At 37.0% G+C, this 21,472-nt stretch overlaps 1 protein-coding gene across 1 annotated transcript; it reads left to right on the forward strand.

Annotated features, from left to right (window-relative positions):
* The first annotated feature begins 235 nt into the window (after positions 1 to 235).
* LOC127210482 (elongation factor 1-alpha 1-like) lies at positions 236 to 2,959 on the forward strand. The gene is given in 4 exon segments (XM_051170148.1): positions 236 to 266; positions 1,363 to 1,626; positions 1,629 to 1,930; positions 2,516 to 2,959. Coding segments are annotated over 4 exon segments (1,041 nt in total).
* Positions 2,960 to 21,472: the final 18,513 nt, after the last annotated feature.

The following is a 21,472-nucleotide window of genomic DNA, read 5'->3' on the forward strand; positions in this document are numbered from 1 at the left end:
TGTCCTTCAGAGCAAACCAAGAACTCAAGGGCAGCGTAGTGTGGAAGGAGAAACTTCAATAAAAGGGTCAAAGAGATTGACTCAAGCTCTGTTTCAGGGCATCATTAGTAGCTGGATAAATAATATGTAAATGACAGCAGGAAACTAAAAATTCTTCATACTTGAAGGAAACCAAGAATCTAGTTTCTCAGTCTACCATTATCCTTTTTCCTGGGTCCCTGCTTCGCCTAGGGCTATGACAGATACAGGAAGTAAAGATCCTGTTTGTATGTTTTTTGTTACTGTAACAAAAGACATGTGTCTGGATATTTTAGAAGTAAAAGTTTATTGAGTTCACAGTCTAGGCAGCTGAAAGTTTAAATATCATGTGATCTGTGAATTTTCTACATCATAGATATTAGAATTATGGCAGAAGTACATAGACACTGGAAAAATTTGTATGATGAACAAGAAGCCAGAGACAGGTGAAAGGACTTACTAAGGTCAGTCTGGCATGTATATATATATATATATATATATGTATATATAGATATATATATATATATATATATATATATATATATATATATATATCAAGGTTTCATGAGAAATGGATCAGATCCTTCTTCGGCTAATGCTCTCAGTGATCCCATTATGTCCCACCATGACCCAACTCAAGACTTTGCATACTTGACACACTTCAAAGCAAGTTTCCCATATATAAAATGGAGCAGGTCACAATAAAATCACATCTAAATCTCAGAAGCAATTAATTTTTCCTCCTTTATATTATTACTATAGTGCTGGCAAATTTTATATCAATATGACACAAAATATTGTCATTTGGAAAAAAAAGAAGCCCAGTTGAAAAATTCCTTGGCAAGATTTGCTTGTGGACAAGCCTGTAGAGCATTTCTTGGTTGATGACAACAAACTATGGATAAGGCACCTCTGGGTGGGTGTTCTTGAGTGCTATAGGAGAGCAAGTGAAGCAAGCGTTGAGGAGCAAAGCCAGTATGACTCCTCCTGAAAGACAAGGTCATTTCTTTTGGAGTAGAATGTAGGGGCACTTGATGTTTTTGTCTAGAAAAGCTGCTGAATGGTCAGCAACCAGTTGGCTGTCCTGTAAGAACTAGAAAGATAAGAATCATATCATCAATGCAAATGATGGAACTCTGGATTATAAAGTTTAAGAGGGAAGTAAAGACTTTAATGAGCTGCCTGATATTCTGAGCTTCAACAATCTCTGTTTCTTGTCATTAAAGGGTGAAGAATGAGCTGTGATTAAGAAGAGGCCAGAAGTGGTAAATTAAACCTTTCCTTTTACTAATAAAATTGACTATGGGTAACAGAATCTCAGAAATTACTTGTGTTTAATAAAAGGCCAGGTCTCCAAGAATGGGCAGACCCGTGAGCATGCCTTTCTGGCTTACACCCTAGGTGTGAAACAGCTGATTGTTGGTGTCAACAAAATGGATTCTACTGAGCTACCCTACAGCCAGAAGAGATATGAGGAAATCATAAAGGAAGTCAGCACTTACATTAAGAACATTGTCTACAACCCTGACACGGTCGTATTTATGCCAATTTCCAGTTGGAATGGTGAAAACATGCTGGAGTCAAGTGCCAATATGCCTTGGTTAATAGATAGAAAGTCACCTGTAAAGATGGCAGCTCCAGTGGCAACACACTACTAGAAGCTTTGGATTATATCTTGCCACCAACTCCTCCAACTGACAAGCCCCTGAAACTGCCCCTCCAAGATGTGTATGAAATTAGTGATATTAGCACTGTCCTTGTGGGCCAAGTGGAGGTTTGTGTTCTCAAACCTATCATAGTGGTTACCTTTGCTCCAGTCAATATGCCAAGAGAAGACAAGTCTGTTGAAATGCACCAAGAAACACTGAGTGAACCTCTTTCTAGGGACAAAGTGGGCTTCAATGTAAAGAATGTGTCCATCTGCCCTTAACCTCTGAGCCATGATGCAGGCAGAGTCAATGTCCAAACTATGCCAAGACTGGGTAAGGAAGTCTTCAACAACTCCTGCCTTGCGAATAAGTCTCACAGAGATAATGGGCGAGAAGGCCGAAGATGAGGCTCCAACATTATAGAGAGTGTTGGGTGACTGCTTAGGGAGTAAACTGTTTCAGTCATTTTTCAGTATGAAAGCTGCTAAACTGCACTTGTGGTTCACACAGGTATTTAAGTTTTATCCTTTCTCAAGTCTCTGAGAGGGGTTCAATACCAGATAGTTTAGATTTACAATCAAGTTTAGTTGGTTAGGGGATAAGATCGTTTTAGGTCAAGATATAGAATGTAAGTTAATAGAGATGAGATATGATGGATATTGAGTTTCATTCAGAAATTTAGACCCAACAAGAGAGGAAAGATGTTTATTTAAAGTTTGACAAATACAAATAGCCAAATCACTGTGAATGTAACTTTTATATAACCAGGGTTGTCTCATGGTTCTCCCTGCTGTATATAGTTCATTTTTTTCATGTGTAATAAAATAAATATGTATGTTTAAAAAAAGAATATGTCCATCAAAGATATTAGACGTGGCAATGTTGCTGCTGGCAGCAAAAATGACCCACCAATGGAAGCAGCTGGCTTCACTGCTCAGGTGAATATCTTGAACCATCCAAGTTATGATGGCTATGCTCCTGTACTGGGTTGCCACACTGCTCACATAGCAAGCAAGTTTTCTGAGCTTAAAGAAAAGATTGATAATCATTCTGGCAGGAAGCTGGAAGAGGGCCCTAAATTCTTGAAGTTTGGTGATGCAGCCATTGTTGATATGGTCCCTGGCAAGCCCACGTGTGTTGAGAGCTTCTCTGACTACTCTCCACTGGGTTGTTTTGCTGTTCATGTCATGAGGCAGACAGTTGCTGTGGATGTCTTCAAAGCTGTGGACAAGAAGGCTGCTGGAACTGATGAAGTCACCAAGTCTGCCCAGAAAGCTCAGAAGGCTAAATGAATATTATCTCTAACACCTGCCACCCCAGTCTTAATCAGTGGTGAGACGGTATGTCTCAGTTGGCCATTTAGGTTTAATAGTAAAAGTCTGGCTAATGATAACAGTGCATCGTAAAACCCTCATAAGGAAAGGAGAATGTTTGTGGACCAGTGTGTGTGTGTGTGTGTGTGTGTGTGTGTGTGTGAGTTTTAAGTTATTAATTTTCAAAATCAGTACTTTTTCATAGAAACAACTTGACCAAAAGTCTGTCACAGAATTTTAAGACCTATCAAAACAAGTTTACTGAGAATAAAAAGAAAGAAAAGGCCTGGCTCACCAAGGAAAAATATTCTGGTAGGTGTTTACTCAAGGCCCGCAGAGAGAAGTTGAAGGCCGTAGTGGGGTCCAGTATGTACCTTGAGCTAGAGCTGTACTTGGTAATGTATAAGCATCTCCCCAATGGCACTGTTTTTGAAGGCATGATGGAGCCATGGAGAGCAGCTGAGGCTTGGCACCATGTGGCAGTATTAGAGTCCCTGAAAAGGGTCTAGGGCAGGCTGCTGTTTAAGGTGTGGTCCAACTGTAATAGAGACCCAAATTTTGTCTAAGAAATTGAACTAGAGGAAGACCATTTTAATAAAAATGGTTCATGATAATATTGTAATATTTTGGTCATAGGTATGATGTTGTTTTCCTTATTTTTGATACCTTAAATAATTTTATGGAATTATAATTAACATGCTTCTGCAAAAAGTCAATAAACATAAGAAATGAGAGATGTCTACATCCAGCCTAAGTGAAACAATTTATGATATTTGTTACTATTATAAACAATGAATTTCAATTAAATGATGCATCTATATTATACTTTTGGGGACACTAAGCTCATTTCATACCTATTTTATTGAAACCTTAAACACTGAATGCCGTCAATTCAGAAAACCCACCCTAAAATTTATTTATTATGTTAAACACTATATATATATACATATATATACATATATATATGTATCAGCTTAGGATATGGAAGTCTCATTCATTACTCTCTGTGATATAAAATGCTGTGTTCTAACTATTGTATCTATTAATAGCTTCTGTTGTGCCTTAAATATGATAAATTCCCTAATATGCTTTATAATCTAAATGCTTTTAAACATTCAATTTTTCACCAACTACAATGTCATGCTGAGGATCAGTAATAAACTACAATCTATTTATATGATTTACTTATGGGAAGACTGACAACACACGTTTTTTAAAAATTGTTCAAGTTTGACATTTGGTGAGTAGAGAGATGGGGAGGATCTGGGAAGTGTTGGGCAGAAATATTTTCAAACTTTATTGTACAAAAAATTATAAATGCAGATCTTTTTAAATGTTCAAAGAATTCACTGTCAATAATTTCTTAATGCTGCTGAATGAGGCATATACAGACAATATAGATCATTCTTAAATGATAAAAGGAAAAGCTGGTCCATCAGTTTTAAAGCCTGACTGAGGTCAGACCTGGCAGTCATAGTAAGGTGGGAGAGTTCTCTGTTGATTACATCAAGCAGTAGAGAAGCTTGCTTCTTTCTGTACCATCCGTGGGCTCTAAGTTGTCCCAGAGCTTAGAAAAACATGAATCAACGAGTGCTACGCTGTGCTCCATCATCAATTACCATAGTTATAAATGCTACAGAGACAAATTGATATTAAAATTACCCTCTTAAATAAAATATACAGGCAAAATTATACAGAGACACTTCAAAGCATGAATGTAATTTCCAGAATGTTAACGTCTTATTTCTAAGCTATTTGAACACTTTCTGGTGTGCTGATTTTGTGCCTTTCATTAAGTAACGTTTCCTTTTGTTTTACTCTCGACTCCAGTTTTTCCTGTATGAAACCATCCTATAACTTGGATAATCAGTTGTACTCAAACTCGTGCCTTTTATGTACTTATGTTTTAAATCGCTGTTATTTGACAAGAGAAGACAGAAATGCTATCTGGGAAGGGTGGGTTTATTCACTTATATTTATTTGTTTTAGTCATAACCACAGAATTTTCAAGAAATACAAGACATTTTAAAAGTAGCACTGCCAGCTCTACCACATTTCCCATGTGACCGAGCTCAGTTCCCTGCTAAGATTCAGCACTTGTATGTACCAGATAGAAACAGCTCACGACCACAGAACTTTGCTGGGGGAATTGGTGAGAAGCAACTGCTCCCAGTTGAGCTGTTCGGAGCTGACTACGTTATTAGTCAGCTTATTGGACTTCAGAAGTTGCAATAATGAAAGTACATTCCCTCAACAACTTCGAAAGTGGAAATATTATGGAGATGGCTTTGCCTCCCCCTCCATTTGAGTCCCATGGAGATTTGGGGTCAAATACCCATGCCTGCCTAACACATTCCTCCCACAGACCAATCACCTGGATAATTGCATTGCCACTATAAAATTCACAGGGGGGAAACAACCCAAAATAACATGCAGTGACTCATAGTAACTCATTAAAATAGATGTTTTTTATTTGAATCCATATTCAACACATACTGAAACCTACATCTTGAGTCTGAAAATGAAAACCACTCTTCATTGGTGGGGTGTGTGTGTGTGTGTGTGTGTGTGTGTGTGTGTGTGTGTGTGTCTGTCTGTCTGTCTGTCTGTCTATCTGTCTGTTTATGGAGTACATATGTGTAGTGGTGGTGGTGGTGTCTGTGTGTGTGTGTGTGTGTGTGTGTGTGTGTGTGTGTGTGTGTGGTGTATTTATGTCACCAAATGCATTAAGTGTGATGAATTTCTGCATAGAAGCTGAAAAGTGAAAAAAATTAAACTTTCTTACCGTTTACTTCTTAGCTAGATTACTATGAAAGGAAATTTTATCTCTCCTGTCACAAAGAGACATAAATAACAAAAAGCTCATCTAAGGAAAGTAGAAAATCCACCTTTTTAGGCAGAACTGCGTTCCAGAAGAGTCCTCTTAGTGACTATTTTTCAGTCCAGGTGCAAGCTATTACCCTGTTTATGACAATAAAACATGTGATCTTAGCCTGAGTATTTACCAGTAAGTACAGGTGGCAGCACAAAATCGGCTCCGGGACAGAAATTAGAAACAGAAAAGGAAGAAGTGCGGCAAAGAGTTTTGCTTCAAAGCTATTTCACGTATAACTGCAACACTGTATCACTCACAGACCAAACCTGCTATTGTCAACATGACGGCTACTTATTATTACCATGCATACTATGATTACAAAAGTCCTTGCCAAAGACCCAACTATTTACATCATGTTCACACGAATCAAAAAGGACTGCAAAGGAGTTACACGGAAAGTTTAGACAGGTATCAGTGATTATTCCTTTTTTAAGGTTATTCATTGGAATAAAATACTTTTGAAAAAAAATGACATGGGTATATCGATATAAAAGAACGACTGTGAGAAAATGGTGTGGAAACGTGAACAGTGACCTGCATCCCATATGGCTTACTTCTCAGTCTCTGTGTAAACTACCCAAAACCGTCACACACAGCACACACTAACTTCCATTGTACTTTATAATACTGATTACCCAGTAATGTCCTGGCAAGTAGTTTTATTTCTATACCATTTGCTTCAAGGTTGCCAAATACAAATAGCCAAAACACTATGAATATAACATTTACATAATTCCTGACTGTGGCATGGTTCTTTCTGCTATAAGTAGCTTATTGTATATATGTGTAATAATATAAATGTATCTGTAAAAATTCACTAAAATTTTTAAAAAATAAATATAATTCAAAACACTCAAATTTTAGGATATTTGACACAGAACATAAAAGATAATGATAGCATTCACACAACTTTGACAAATTAGAAATATAGGTATGAAATACATGACTCACAACATATGTCTTACTAAACTCAATAATTAAAAAAAAAATCTCCTTTTCCATGATGTGATTTTATGTAAATGCATGGGACATATGTGACACTATACATTTTCAATCGCAAATGAACCTAATGCCCAAAACTCAGTCTACATCAGATAATTGTTTTCAATTTAGAAAAAAAAAAATCAATTCAAAAAACTGTAACTAGTTCATCTATCAATAAACAAAATACATGTCACCAATATTTTCTATAAAGCAAAGGTCAACACTCCATGTTCACATTCACATACATACAGAACTGACACTACCTCTTTGTTTTTTTCTTTTCCAGCAGCATCGTTCTGGGAAGCGTATAGACTGTATATTACCTTAATAAACTGTGGATGCAGAATCCCACATGCCAATCACATCCCTATCATCTGTCACCATCCAGACAGTACAAACAAAAGCTATTGTCTGTTATGTTAATATAAAAAGTATGCTCATAAGAAAAGCATCTTTATTTTATTAATTGAGTACTTATTGTAATATTCCTATCATTAACTGAACACATTATTTGTAAGCAGTTGGTTATCATAAAATAAAGTGTTACTTGTGGTTTGATTGCTTACTTGGAACAAGCATTGTTATGATAACATTACCCTTCAAACATTTAGGAATTTCAAAGAATTCTTTTGCAAATTTCATGTACTTTGCTATAAGTTATTGTGGTTGTAATATTCATTTATTTAAAATAGCTTCAGGCTGTTAAACACATTAGATGGACTTGTTTTGGCATATTACATATCATTTCGTCTTTTAGTATTTTATCTTATTCAAATTTCATTTCCTTAGAAACACAAGGCTTTTTCTTATTATGTAGAGTTTGAGGTGGAATTTACTAGGTTTTAAAGAGGAGTGCAGTTTAGAATTTTAGGGTGTTCTTGAATAAAATAAATACCCCCCCCAGTAAGAGCTAAGCATATGGTTGTAGTACCAGAAAAAGAATGTGGGCATACTATCTCTAATTCTACTTTTAAAATTAATCAATAAAAACAAGCATTTTCATCTCACAGACCAAGAATATTAAATAATACCTATTTTCTTCCAGAATTCTTTGATTCCACATGCTGCATGTTTAATCGCCACTGGATTGATATGTTTTATTTTGTGGTGCAAGGAAAACACCTTCATGAGGTGAGAAACTTTTGACAAATGCATGAGAGAAGTAATGTTTGCCTGTATCAAATTATTAGAAAGAAGGGAATGCACTCCAATATTACTTGCTAGTTTCTAAGACTTTCTTCCCAGCTACACAAATATAATGCATTTCACTAAGGACAACATAGAGAACAAATATAACATTATCTAATGATCTATATGGTCCGCATCTTCTGTGTAAAAAAAAAAAATTTTTAAATGCCACACTAGTCTTTGCTGCCTAACAAAGGCAGTGACTGAAAATAATATTCCTTCAGTTTAAAATCTGCTGGTCCACTGGAATAGCTCAGTCTGGCAGTTCTTTTGCCTTCACGTGTCTTCACTCGCATGTCCTCACACAATGAGTACCTGGCACACATGAGGTGCAAACCGGCCAGTTATCTCAGTCTTGTTAACCTGGAACCTGTACTGGATACTTTTCCGAGAAGTATTTCAATAAGGAGCTTTTCATGGCCCACCAATGGAACTGTCACAACATTGCTCCTGCCACATTACCCTGTGCAAAGCAAGTTATAAATGTTACCTCACATTTCAAAGAGTGGGAACATTAGAATCATTCACATGATGAGGAAAGGTGGAGTTTCACATTGCATTGGATGTGTACAGGATGTACGTGAAAGGCTATAGCAGACAAGATATATTAACCACCCAAAGAGGCTTTGTTAATAATGGATAAGTGAATAACCCTGGGTGAGTAAACAAATACATGATGAAATCAGAAGGAACACAACTCTTCCTATGGAAAGGTAGCCTATGGTATGACGCTCTGATGATGACTATACCATCATGAAGAGGGTATGGCCACATTATGGATGTTCCTCTTTGGTCATTATTTTGTTTGTACAAATAAACTTGTTCAACTGCATAAGTATCTCTTTTTCTAATATTTTTATTTACATGCTATTTTCTAGTTTGGGGTCATTAATTATTAAAATAATTCAGTATTTCCTAAATACAGTTTCTCAAACACATTTAAAGCATAGTTTTGAGTCAGTCATTTTATACTAACTGAGCTCATTGATTTATTTTCTGCAATTAAGCTTCAAATTAAAAATTTATAAAGAATTTTTAAATTGCATATATACATAAATAAGATCAATTGGAATCAAATGTTAGCAATCTTAACATTAAAAAAACCTAACCTTTAATAAGCTTTCATACATTTATCATTTATGTTTCTTTCTACTTCAAACTAAAATTTATTTGCAGATCTTCTTATCCAGATGACATTTTCATTTCTGCTAGTATTTTTTATGACATGAAGAAAACACTGATAATGAGCTTTTTAAAAAACCTAAAAATCATCCTACATTAACATCTTTTCTTGTACAGTACATCAAAATATAATGACCCAGGCATGGGAGGACAGAAGCAATAAAAACAGAATATGAAATTAATTCTCATCCTAAAATTTTTTCATATATTCAACAACACTTAGGAGCCATGGTAAGTACTTACTTGAATACTGACATATAAATGCATGAGTTCAGAATGTGCTCACTATGTGGACTTAAGTTTGGCTGTCACTGTACTGTAGTAAGTCCATGTGTTAAGTTGGGCTCAGTCTCATAATTGTACTTGCAGTTAACACATTAGTACCAAAAGATGAATGCTAGATTACTGTTGAATCCCAGACAAGGTGCAGAGTTTTAAAGTCCTTGTGCTTGGTTCATTGTGTGACACTATTAAAATTTTCCTCAGATTTCTTCTTTTCATGGTGTCCTTGATTTAATGAGTGAGTTAACCCAGAAGCAGAAAGAATCAAATGGTATACACTCACTTATATCTGCATACTAGCCCAAGGGGCATGTCCCATGAAAGCCTTCACTTACCAGGTAACTTGGACAGAGGGGAGGACATCCGATTGGGACTCTAGATGAGAGAAACATGGGAGAATAGCAAAGTAGAAGGATCTAGAGGGTCCTAGAAAACCTACAAGAAGAACATTATGATAGGCAGATTTGGGCCCAGGAGTCCCACTCACTAAGGCACCAGCCAAGGACAATACAGGCAGTAAACTTTAAACCCCTACCCAGATCTAGCCAATGGTCAGAACATTCTCCACAGTTGAGTGGAGAGTGGGATATGACTTTCACAGGAACTCTGGTGCCTCATATTTGACCATGGTCCCCTGGAGGGGGAGACCTGGTGGCACTCAGAGGAAGGATAGCAGGTTACCAAGAAGAGACTTGATACCCTATGAGCATATACAGGGGGAGGAAGTCCCCCTCAGGAAGAGTCATAGGGGAGAGGAATAAGGGGAAAATGGGAGGGAGGGAAGAATGGGAGAATACAAGGGATGGGATAACCATTGAGATGTAACAAGAATAAATTAATAAAAATTTTAAAAAATAAAAAAATATGTATTTATCTTTGCTGAATTCCTCATTTAAAAAAACAAAAATAAAATAAAAATTTCCTTAGAGAACAGCATTATGAAGACATCAATCTGAAAAAGGGTAATGCCCATTTAAGGGAATAAGATCATTTTCCTCTGTTGGGCTTTAATGAGAATGCTGCCAACCCACCAGTTTTGTTGTTGTTGTTGTTGTTTAGAGAAAATTTATGTAGGCAGGCAATCCATTGTAAAGCAATGGTATAACCTAAATTCTCTTATCAAAACTTTGCTTTTGCCATAATATAAACTGCTTGTTCTTTTCCAACATTGCTTCATATCCAGCATTTATATGTTAAGACAGAAGCTCACAACTGTGTAAATTAATTAATTCAAGTATAATTCAAATAAAGAATATTAATATTTATTACAAAATTCAAAAGTGTATAATATTTTCATAGTACATTGTCTGTAATGTTAAAAACATCATTTCAATATAGGAAGCTAATATAAATGATTTATCTAATACTGTTATTGAGTTCTTCTTGTTTGTGTTGCAAGCAAATGTATGGAACTAGAAAAGATCATTCTGAGTGAGGTAACCAAGACCCAGAAAGACACACATGGCATACACTCACTAATAATGGGATACTAGCCCAACATAGATGTCCTCTGAAAAATTCCACCCAACAGGAGGTCAACACAGATGCTAAAACTCACAGTCAAACACTGGGAAGAGCACTGAGAGTCCTAAGGAGGAGTTAGGGGATAAAAGGACCCAGCAAGGACAGGAGCTCCACAAAGAGATCATCAAAGCCAACAAATTTGGACCAAGGGTGGGGGTGGATGCACAAACTGATGCACCAACCAAGGATAATACATGCAGAGAACCTAGAGCCCCTGTTCAGATGTAGCCTATGGACAGCTCATTCTCTCACGTGGATCCCCTAGTAAGGGGAGCAGGGAGTACCGCTGACTTGGACTCTTTTGCCTGGGATTTGATCACTTCTCCTTGGCAGAGCAGCTTTGCTGGACCAGAGAGGAAGAGGATGCAGCCTATCCTAATGTGTTCCCTCAGTTTTTGTTGCCTCAAAAGAAAATTCTGCCAAGTGGTGGGCAGTGAAAGCAGAATTCTATTTAAAAACCACTGCAAAGAAAGACTGGAATGGGTTGTCCCAAGAAGGACGTAATACAGTGGGGTTTCTATGGTGGATGTCAAATAGCTCTTATGAATAGTTATGAGGTTGATATTTGTGTACTCATGAGGTAAAGTGACCCCTTTATCCTCCAAAATGATGATAAATGGGATCTCTCTTTTACGATGCTTCTTTGTGGTTCTCGAGAAAGTCCTATGGTGGAATTCAAACATCATAATTTAAATGATATTATGATGAAGCTCAGGTGTTTTGGGTGCTGCAATCTTTCATTAGTGCACACTGTAAGAAAATACCTCCTCACTATGTCTTCCAAGAGAGTACGAAAAACTCATCTGCAGCATCAAGAAGTTTAACCACAAAGAGGTAATCTGTTCAGTTAGACTCAGATACCAAGACAAGGTGCTGTCTTTGTGCTTTCCTCATCTCTAAGTCCTCATTGAGACAAATCTAGGACCTTTGACTGATCCCATGATCACTGGCTAAGGCATCCTACTGTCCCAAAATGATGACATTCTATCATTGTTAAAACTGAATCATGATCATGAAAGCTTTGTACACAATTTCATTATAGCTTGTCTGAATGGAGAAACAGGAACAGGGATTGGACTGTCTTCTAGGACCCCTTTCTCCTAGTTAATGGTCATACGCATCTGCTCACTAGTGTAGCAGTTTGGGTAATATGCAGCACGTTCTATTATTATGTTACATATGTATTAACATATAGAAACACTATAGACTAAGCTAAAGTTCACTAATATATATACATGGACAATACTGTGTATAAATGTAAAGATGTTATTATCTGCATACAAACTATAGTTTATTTATAGTATACACTCACTTGTGTTCCATGCTACAGTTGAGGCTAAAAGTCATGTTATCATAGGAGATGTCTGTTCCTTCTGATTTAACCTATCTTGAGTTTCATTTTTATTAATGTCCATTTCAATATATTAATCTTGGATTATATTGCCAAGGAATTTGGTGAGTTCAACATAAGAATATACATATATAAGAAAATGCCTAGATATGAAAATCAACCTGTGAATCATTACACTTTCCCTCCTTCCCACTCCTTCTCTCTCTCCTTCTGTATATATGTATGTGCATGTGTGTGTGTATGTGTGTATGTACACACACATGTATATGTATGTGTGTGTGTGAGACAGACACAGAGAGAGAGAGAGAGAGAAAGAGAGAAAGAGAGAGAGAGAGAAGAAAACAGCTATTCTATTTCACAGATAAAGATTCTTACATTCAGAACTGTTATTTGTCAAGCCCTGGGAAAATAACCTGAAAAATCGAAATTTGCTCCCTCCCAATGTAAAAAATGTCCCCATCCTTCCTGCAACACTGTGAATGCTGCTTAACCAGAGCTATCACTGCAATGGTTCAGATGAAATTACATACTAATGTATATATTTGGATCAGTAAATCTTAGTCGATGCAGTGTGGTCTGTTAAGCATCTGTGTCTTTGTTCTTTCATACCACATATTAGATTATTTGCACTAAATGCTTTATCTTCTTTTATCATTATTAAATAATTTCCATTCGTTAGTATTTTACCCTTAAACAAAAAGACCATTTTCAGGCCAATGGTCAGTCTAATGTTAGCCCAACATCTATATTTTATCCTTACAAAAGCAGTCAAGCAAAACCTTCTAAAACTTAAAACAGTTTTCAAGATACATTTGGTGCTCAACATTTAATTTTCATCAATATTTCAAGGGGATTGCTCACTTTTTCAGACTCCACTTGCTTCTGACTTCTGTACCTTTCCATTTTCAAGTATTAGATATTTAGACCACAAAAGGAAAACTTTCTCTTCCAGAAATAAAAATAGTCTGACCTAAAAATGCAAAACTCACATGTAACCTAGTAGAAACCAATGTAGAAAACAATGGAGTGAGCTACATAGAGTGCTTTGGCTGGTGTGTTTGTGTGTAGGCTCCTAAACTACTTCTCACTCAGTCATTTTTCTCAAGTCACTTGTTTGAGTTTCATTTGAATTACATACAAGATCAAATATGAATTATGCATCAAATGGTGCGAAATATGACAGATATATTGTTAAGTGTTAATCGTATTTGTTGCAACTGCAATTGTTTCTACGGCACTCTTCTGGGAATTTTTTTGTATGTTTACGAGAGACTGAATGCAATAGTCTAGAAGCAATCTAAAATAACCTGTGCCTTTACTCAATCATCACTCCGTTTCTAAATTTAGCCTGGAATCTTTTCAGGGATTTCATTCATCTCGTACGTGGATAAATTTCGGTAATCACTGATTAGAGAAAGAATGAATTAAAGGCATGGCAGGACAGCTCAGAATGGTTCAGGAGGCTCAAGCTTTTATTTGACATGAGCCAGGAACAAAGAAATGCCTCATCTGTTTTAGTGGTTTGAAGTAAAGCTGGCAATGCAGGCTTTAAATTAATGTGCACCAATTCTTTGGTCGAAACCCGCCTTGTGTAAACTCTTTAATAATACAATTAAGAATTCAACAATGCCTCTGTGTGTAATTCACAGTTCCAACCATCTACAGTGCTGATTCTGACCTTTTTCAAAACCCCATTAAGCTATGTAAATACAGCACAAGAAATGTGTACTGTGCATAAACAGTACTCTAATGTCAAGTAGACAAGGACACATTGCCTCACTCTTGTCCCCAGTGGTAACTGTGCTGCTGATGTGCTAATACATCCTTGGTATTGATTTGTCTATGACAGATCTACCATGGGGCTCGTGTTGTGGCCTTTCCATTCAGTGTGTGGTTTCAAGGTAAACCCTAGTTATATTACGCTGATATTTATGCCATCTTATGAACAGCTATAGTGGGTCGATGAAAGTAATAATAATAATAAAAATTTTGAGAAAAAAATAAAAATTAAGTGCCCAGGATTTCACATTAAAGGTAATAAAATTCTAACATGAACAAGTTTGTTTATTGTCTTTGTTTTTGTTGTTATTTTCACAGACAGAATAAAATATGATAAATATGTACTGTATAAAATATAAACAACTTAATCCCATCTGACCACTTAACAATTCCCATAAAATTTTTCATGCATACCCCACAAAGTCTCCTCTGTTTATGTAGTATGCATCAGCAATATTCTCATGGTAAAAAATACCACCAGCACAGAATTAAAAACAAACAATCCACCAAGTGCAATTAGGACTTAAAAACGTATTTGTCCTATTTCCTACCATTTAAAGAATAATTTATGTTTGATATGTGTGTACTGCAAGTGAAACTCCTACTGTAATTAGACTTACTATGTTAATTGCCGAATGGTTGTACATCCCAGTAACAACAACAACAAAAAAAAATTGGCAGAAATCAACTTAAAGAAGGAAAGTTTCTATTTTAGTTCCAGGTTTCAGAGGGTTTTTCAGAGGTTGCTTGACCCTCTATCTAAGTGTTCTGATGAAAGTGTAAGAAAAAGCCCTGTGCCTGGAACTTGTGCTGCATTGGCCCTGCTCACATTCCTCACGGGCACAGCTCCAGTGACCTCCTGCTTACAGCTGGGCTCTTCTATGGCCTGCAGGCTCCACGTCCTCCTTCTGCACCTTCAGCTATGAATCCATTTAAGGTTTGATCCATTGATAAAGCAGTGCCCTTGAGATTTACAAGGTTAGGAAAGCCTCTGTTTCTAGTTCAATCCATTTGTCCACAAATTTCAGGGATTTCTTATTTTTAATAGCTGAGTAGTATTCCATAGTGTAAATGTACCACAGTTTTCAGAAGCAGAAAGAGTCAAATGGTACATACTCACTTTTATCTGGACACTAGCCCAAGGGGCATGTCCCATGAACATCTTCACTTACTGGAAAGTGGGGCAGAGGGGAGGACATCCTATTGGGACTCTAGGTGAGAGAAGTGTGGGAGAATGGGGAAATAGAAGGATCCAGAGAGTCCTAGAAACCTACAAGAAGAACATTATGATGGGTAGATCTGGGATCAGGGTTCCTGCTCAAACTATGGCACCAGCCAAGGACACCTATCCAGATCTAGCCAATGGACCGGACATTCTCCACAGTTGAGTGGAGAGTGAGGACTGACTTTCACACCAACTCTGGTGCCTTGTATTTGACCACATCCCCTGGATGGGGAGGCCTGGTGGCACTCAGAGGAAGGATAGCAGGCTACCAAGAAGAGACTTGATACCCTGTAAGCATATACAGGGGGAAGAGGGCCCCCTCAGTCACCGTCATAGGGGAGGGGAGTAAGGGGAACATGGGATAATGGGAGGAATGGGAGGATACAAGAGATGGGATAACAATTGACATATAATATGAATAAATTAATAAAATATTTTATTAAAAAAAGAAAAGAAAGAGTCCCTGTTTTTCTCACAGGGAAGTTGGATGTACAAAGAAACTACTTTCAGTCTCACTGGGGTTCTTATAAAATTCCTTGTCTGGAAGCTACAGGACCCACATCCATGATCTCTCAGTGGTGTTAAAGAAGGGCTGGTCTGATATCCCACAAGCTATTTACTTCCCCGATACATGTTTTCCTTGTATGTATTTTGGAGCCTGGTAACTCACATCTTTCAGTCTCCCTTACTGAAAGAAACGTTTACCTTTGGCTGCTGTGTCCTCTCCGCTTAACTGAGAAATCTTTGTTTTCTGTACAGTATGACGTAATCAGCACAGCAAGTTCTCTGTATTCAGTCTTCATACACATTCATGAGAAGAGAGTAAATATGGGACAGGCTTACCTGAGATAAGCTGGATAGTTTTGCTTGCCAAACCAACACAAGCTAGATTAGCTAATTTACTCAAACGCGTTTCAAATTTTGCGGTAACCAGAAACAGTCACGCATATTCACTAACGTTTTGATTTTAGATCATACCAGTTGTGGTAAATAATTAACATATCAAATGGATAAAATTAAATGGTCTGAAATTAATGGTATAAGTTATATTTAATCCTTATACACATTATATTTTAAATATTTAAAATTAGATTGGTTTACTATGGGAGATTTAAAGAGCTCCCATTATATAAAATAACTGAACAAATTTGAAATGTTTAAAATTTTTGAAACATATTTCGGGCCTGTGTAGAAATAACTTTCATAAATATTAAATACTTGTATGTAGAAAAAAAATGGAATTTAAACTAAGCAGTAAGGTTTTCAATTTTTATTGCAATAAAATTTAAAGCATGCTTTGTGATTATATATGCAATTCTGTTGTATTTGTATATCACTTTACATATTGTCATGACAAATTTCAGAGGTTAAATATCTCCCTCACCTGGACCATCCCACATATTCATTCCTCATCTCTTACTTAACAATACCTTCTACTCTATGCTCTATAAGTTTTCAATATGTAATTTCTATTGTGGAACTCTAATACTCTATCACTTGCAAAAAAAAAAAAAAAAAAAAAAAAAAGAACCTAAATTTAAAACCTTTTTTCCTGTTTGGTTATTTCATTTGTGTACATTCAACTCCTAAGTAAACAATATTTTTCCTCAATATCAAATGGTAGATTGGTAAATTGATTAGTTGTTTTGGAAGACAAGGCTCGCTAGATCTATACTATATATAAAATTCACTAATAGAAAGAAAAATAATTTTTCATCTTGTCAGTGACATTTTGAAAGTTCCTAGTACTAAATGAGGTCTTTATTTCAACAGTTGAAGAACTCTGAAAATGAGCGAGAGGTCTCCACTAATGTCATACTGTACTACAGAAAGCAATGGAAACCAGTAACCGGGGTCTCTGTTGTGGATACTGAAGAATGCCAGTAATTTATGGCTTCAGGTCCATATTACTATAACTGTGTAAACATACATGGCTCTTTGAAGTAGCTAGGATCAGGATCATCTGCATATTAGGTTTGTTGCTTAATAAAGTATGGGTAAAATGCCAGCTGTAAAATTTTGTGAGTCTTCATAATGTAAAAATAAAACACGCAAGCTACATTTGAAAAAGTCTAAAGATTAAACTCTGAGAAATGCAGATCAAAATGCACAAACTCTTCATTTGAAATCTTCAGATAAAACGTTTTTTTTTTTTTTCCTTAGTAATCTGGAACATAACTTGATGATCTATGTGTATGTGATTTATAAGGAAATGGTATTGGAGGAAACAGGAAAGTGGGGTGGAGGTGTAGGAGGAGGCATGGAGAGGTAATGGGCATTCCATGTAAGCTACAGGCTAGAGCATCAGCTCCAAGCAGAGCACAGAGAAGATACAGTGGAAAGAAAATTATGCTTGGGAGATGAGCTGACTACAGAAAGTGAGAGGGTTGGGTATTGCATAATTGGGGAACCAACATTCATTAGTCAAACCTCATCTGATTCTGTACAAGCTCCGGCAATGCAGCCTTGGGGCTCGGAAAACAAAATCAAAATGGTGTTCTACACACCCAAGCACAGATAAAATGAATGCTGGAAGGCCTGGATGAGGATTCAACATTAACCACTTATAATACTTACCTGTACTAAACTGTAAACCAAGCCAGATGATTACAATTTCTGTATGACTTAATTTAGTTCTAGGAGATGTGAAAAATCTGGACAAAGAACTAACCATGTCTCAATAGCTGTGTGCTATGTGCTGTATTTGGAACCTATGCGCACATACAGACTCATATCCTCCCCCCCTTCTCCTCTCCTCTCTCCTCCTCTCCTCTCCATCCTTGGCCCCTTATTTCCTCCCCTCTTATCTCCTCCATTCTCCTCCTCTCTCAATTTCTCTCAAAGACTCAAAGAGAAAATGAAAGATCAGGGTTACAATGAAGCAGTCTGAGAAATATGATTCAGTAATGATAGAATTGTTCACTAGGTTTAAGGTATGCTAATGATAATTTTCAGCTTGAAACGTAGGTTTCCACATTCCCATGTGAGCCATAGTATGAGAGAAGTGGAAGAACGAGGGTGAGTTTTGGTCAGAGAACGCTGTGTTCCTTTGCTCGTGTTTACATTTTAACATTGCTGTGGAGCACACAATTGGGAAGAGCAGCAGACTCAACGTCAATGCGATCCCAGGAGCTTCCTGATAAATTTGTGCTGTTCTGTCAGCCCCAACACACAATAGGAATGCAGGTAAACTCTGAGCCATTTATCATCCAGAGAGATTTCAAAAAGGATGCTTATTTAGGAGAGTTTGTTCTACAGTCATAGGAAATAGAATGGCTCATTTACTTTATTTGAATTAATAGTTCTATCTACCTTTGTAATATTTGGGAATTTATTTTCCCTTTTACTACGTCTTCACCGTTACTTATGCAAACTGTTCACCTCCACACCAAGGCGTTTCCATCCTCTTTGCTTTACAGAATTGTTACAATTTCATATATCAGAGAGTGTATTTTTTACCTCTTTTAAGTTTGCAAAGTTATACATCAAGAAACAGAAAAGGACATTTATCTGAAGAAAAGAAAAATGACCATGTCATTTTTTGCAAATGTATTGAGAGTCAATTGTTTTATATGCAAAATTTCATTAATAAAAGAATGGGTGTGGTTGTGGAGAAACCCTATTTTTTATTTTTGGCACACTTGACTTTTTAAGTTTTAACCCTAAAAACAATTATATGGAAATGACTACAATATTAGCTACAATTTTGAAAGTCATTCATTCGCACACACATATTCTCTCTCTCTCTCTCTCTCTCTCTCTCTCTCTCTCTCTCTCTCTCTCTCTCTCTCTCTCACACACACACACACACACACACACACACACACACGAACACGCACACATACACACAAACAGATGCATAGTTCAACATTGTTCACAGCAGATAAAGATCGCACTATTCTCAGCCACATGAGAAAAGCATCACAAATGAGCCATATGCATATTTTTAATAAAATTCCAAATACTTATTGGAGAGATGACATTCTGTATTGCTATATGGATGGGTGTGGAATGTCCTCCCTGAGCCTCTTGTGCTGAAGGACCTCTCTTTAGCTCTTGACACTGTTTAGAAGTGCATGTATCATGGGACCAGTAATAACATCAATCAATTGACCCAGAGTGAATTTACAAGCCAAATAGACTATTAGCATCTAGAGACTACTTAGAAGAAAATAGTCATTAGGGACATTTCATTGAAAACTGGAACTAGCCTTCACCCTTGTGTACACTCTCTCTGCTTCCCAGCTGCCTTGGAGTAATTTTACATGTGCTCTTAAATGGGCCACAGCGGGTGCACAGATTTAGTCAAATGCACTTCAATATGCTTGTGTTTGTGAGTATTTCTTTTTTATTATTTTATTCAAATATTACTTATTGATTGATTCATTCATTTCTTTTTAAAAATATTTTATTAATTTATTCATATTACATCTCAATTGTTAGCCCATCCCTTGTATCCTCCCATTCCTCCCTCCCTCCCGCCTTCCCCCTATTCTGCTCCCCTATGTCTGTGACTGAGGCGGATTTCCTCCCCCTGTATATGCTCATAGGGTGTCAAGTCTCTTCTTGGTAACCTGCTATCCTTCCTCTGAGTGCCACCAGGCCTCCCCATCAAGGGGACATGGTCAAAAACAGGGCACCAGAGTTCACATGAAAGTCAGACCCGACTCTCCACTCAACTGTGGAGAATGTCCTGTCCACCGGCTAGATCTGAGTTGGACATCGAAGTTTACTGCCTATACTGTCCTTGGCTGGTGCCACAGTTTAAGCAGGACCCCTGGATCCAGATCCGTGTGTCATAATGTTCTTCTTGTAGGTTTCTAGGACCCTCTGAATCCTTCTATTTCCCCATTCTCCCATGTTTCTCTCACCTTAAGTCCCAATAGGATGTCCTCCCCTCTGACCCACTTTCCTGGCATGTGAAGACTTTCATGGGACACGCCCATTTATATCCCAGGGTGGGTCTGAACCCCCCTACATAATGAAAGATAATCTTGAATTTCTGATGCTCCTGCCTGTAATTTCCCAGTCCTACGTTTACAAGTTTAAACTAGCACTCATCATACCCAGTTTATCCTGTACTCTGGGCAGAACTCTGGACTTCTTAGGCAAGCACTCTACAAACTGAGCCGTCTTCCCAGCTTGTAAAGTGTTTCTGGATGAGATTAACTTGAATAAGTAGCCTAAAGAAAGCCTGTTAATGTCCTTAATGTAGGTGTGCTCTCACAATCAGTCCAAGGCTTGAGAACAAAGAGATGCATGCTCCCAGAAGGAAGAGTCAGCTCTTCCTGCCTGGCAGCTCTTGCACTGCCTCCAACTTGCACTAAAACTCCAGCTTTTCCTGGTTGTCCAATTGGCTGGCCAGATGACTAGAAGATAGCAATACCCTTCTGAACTATTGCTCACTGATCCTTCAGACATTGCACCCTGTCGATCTCACTAATTACTTGACCTAAGAGCATGATACCTACTCAAACACAAACTCAACACACTTGAAAAGAAAAGAAAGAAACATGTTGAAGTCGTTGTTTAAACCACACTAGGAACTCACATAGAAACAAATGATACAGACATTAATGTGCAAATTTCAAAAGGAAAGGTAAATACCTTTTCTCCACTGGCCAACTAATGTCATGCTACAAGTGCAGGATATATATATATACATATATATATACATATATATATATATATGTATATATATATTACAAATTTGAAAAAAGCCTATTAACTTGATAGTGGGAGCATAAGAAGGATATGAGGGAGGATAGCTGGTAGAGGCTGGAGGAAGAAAGAAAGAAAGAAAGAAAGAAAGAAAGAAAGAAAGAAAGAAAGAAAGAAAAAAGAGGGAGGGGAAGGGATGTAAATCTACTTCGAATAAAACATTTAATAATTAAAATGAAAAATTTATGAGCAAAATTATATGAACGTAAGAGGAATTTAAAATTAATCACAGCAGGTTAGACACTCCAAGCACCTATTCAATGACTGTTGCTAGTTTCTGTGTCTGTCTTTGGATGATCACGCTACCTTCCTACCCACCTTGTTACTACATCTATGATAACAGGGTAGACAAGGTCTACTTGATGTCTTTACTTCTCACTG

Source organism: Acomys russatus, chromosome 28 (assembly GCF_903995435.1).
Source record: "Acomys russatus chromosome 28, mAcoRus1.1, whole genome shotgun sequence".
Lineage (NCBI taxonomy): Eukaryota > Metazoa > Chordata > Mammalia > Rodentia > Muridae > Acomys > Acomys russatus.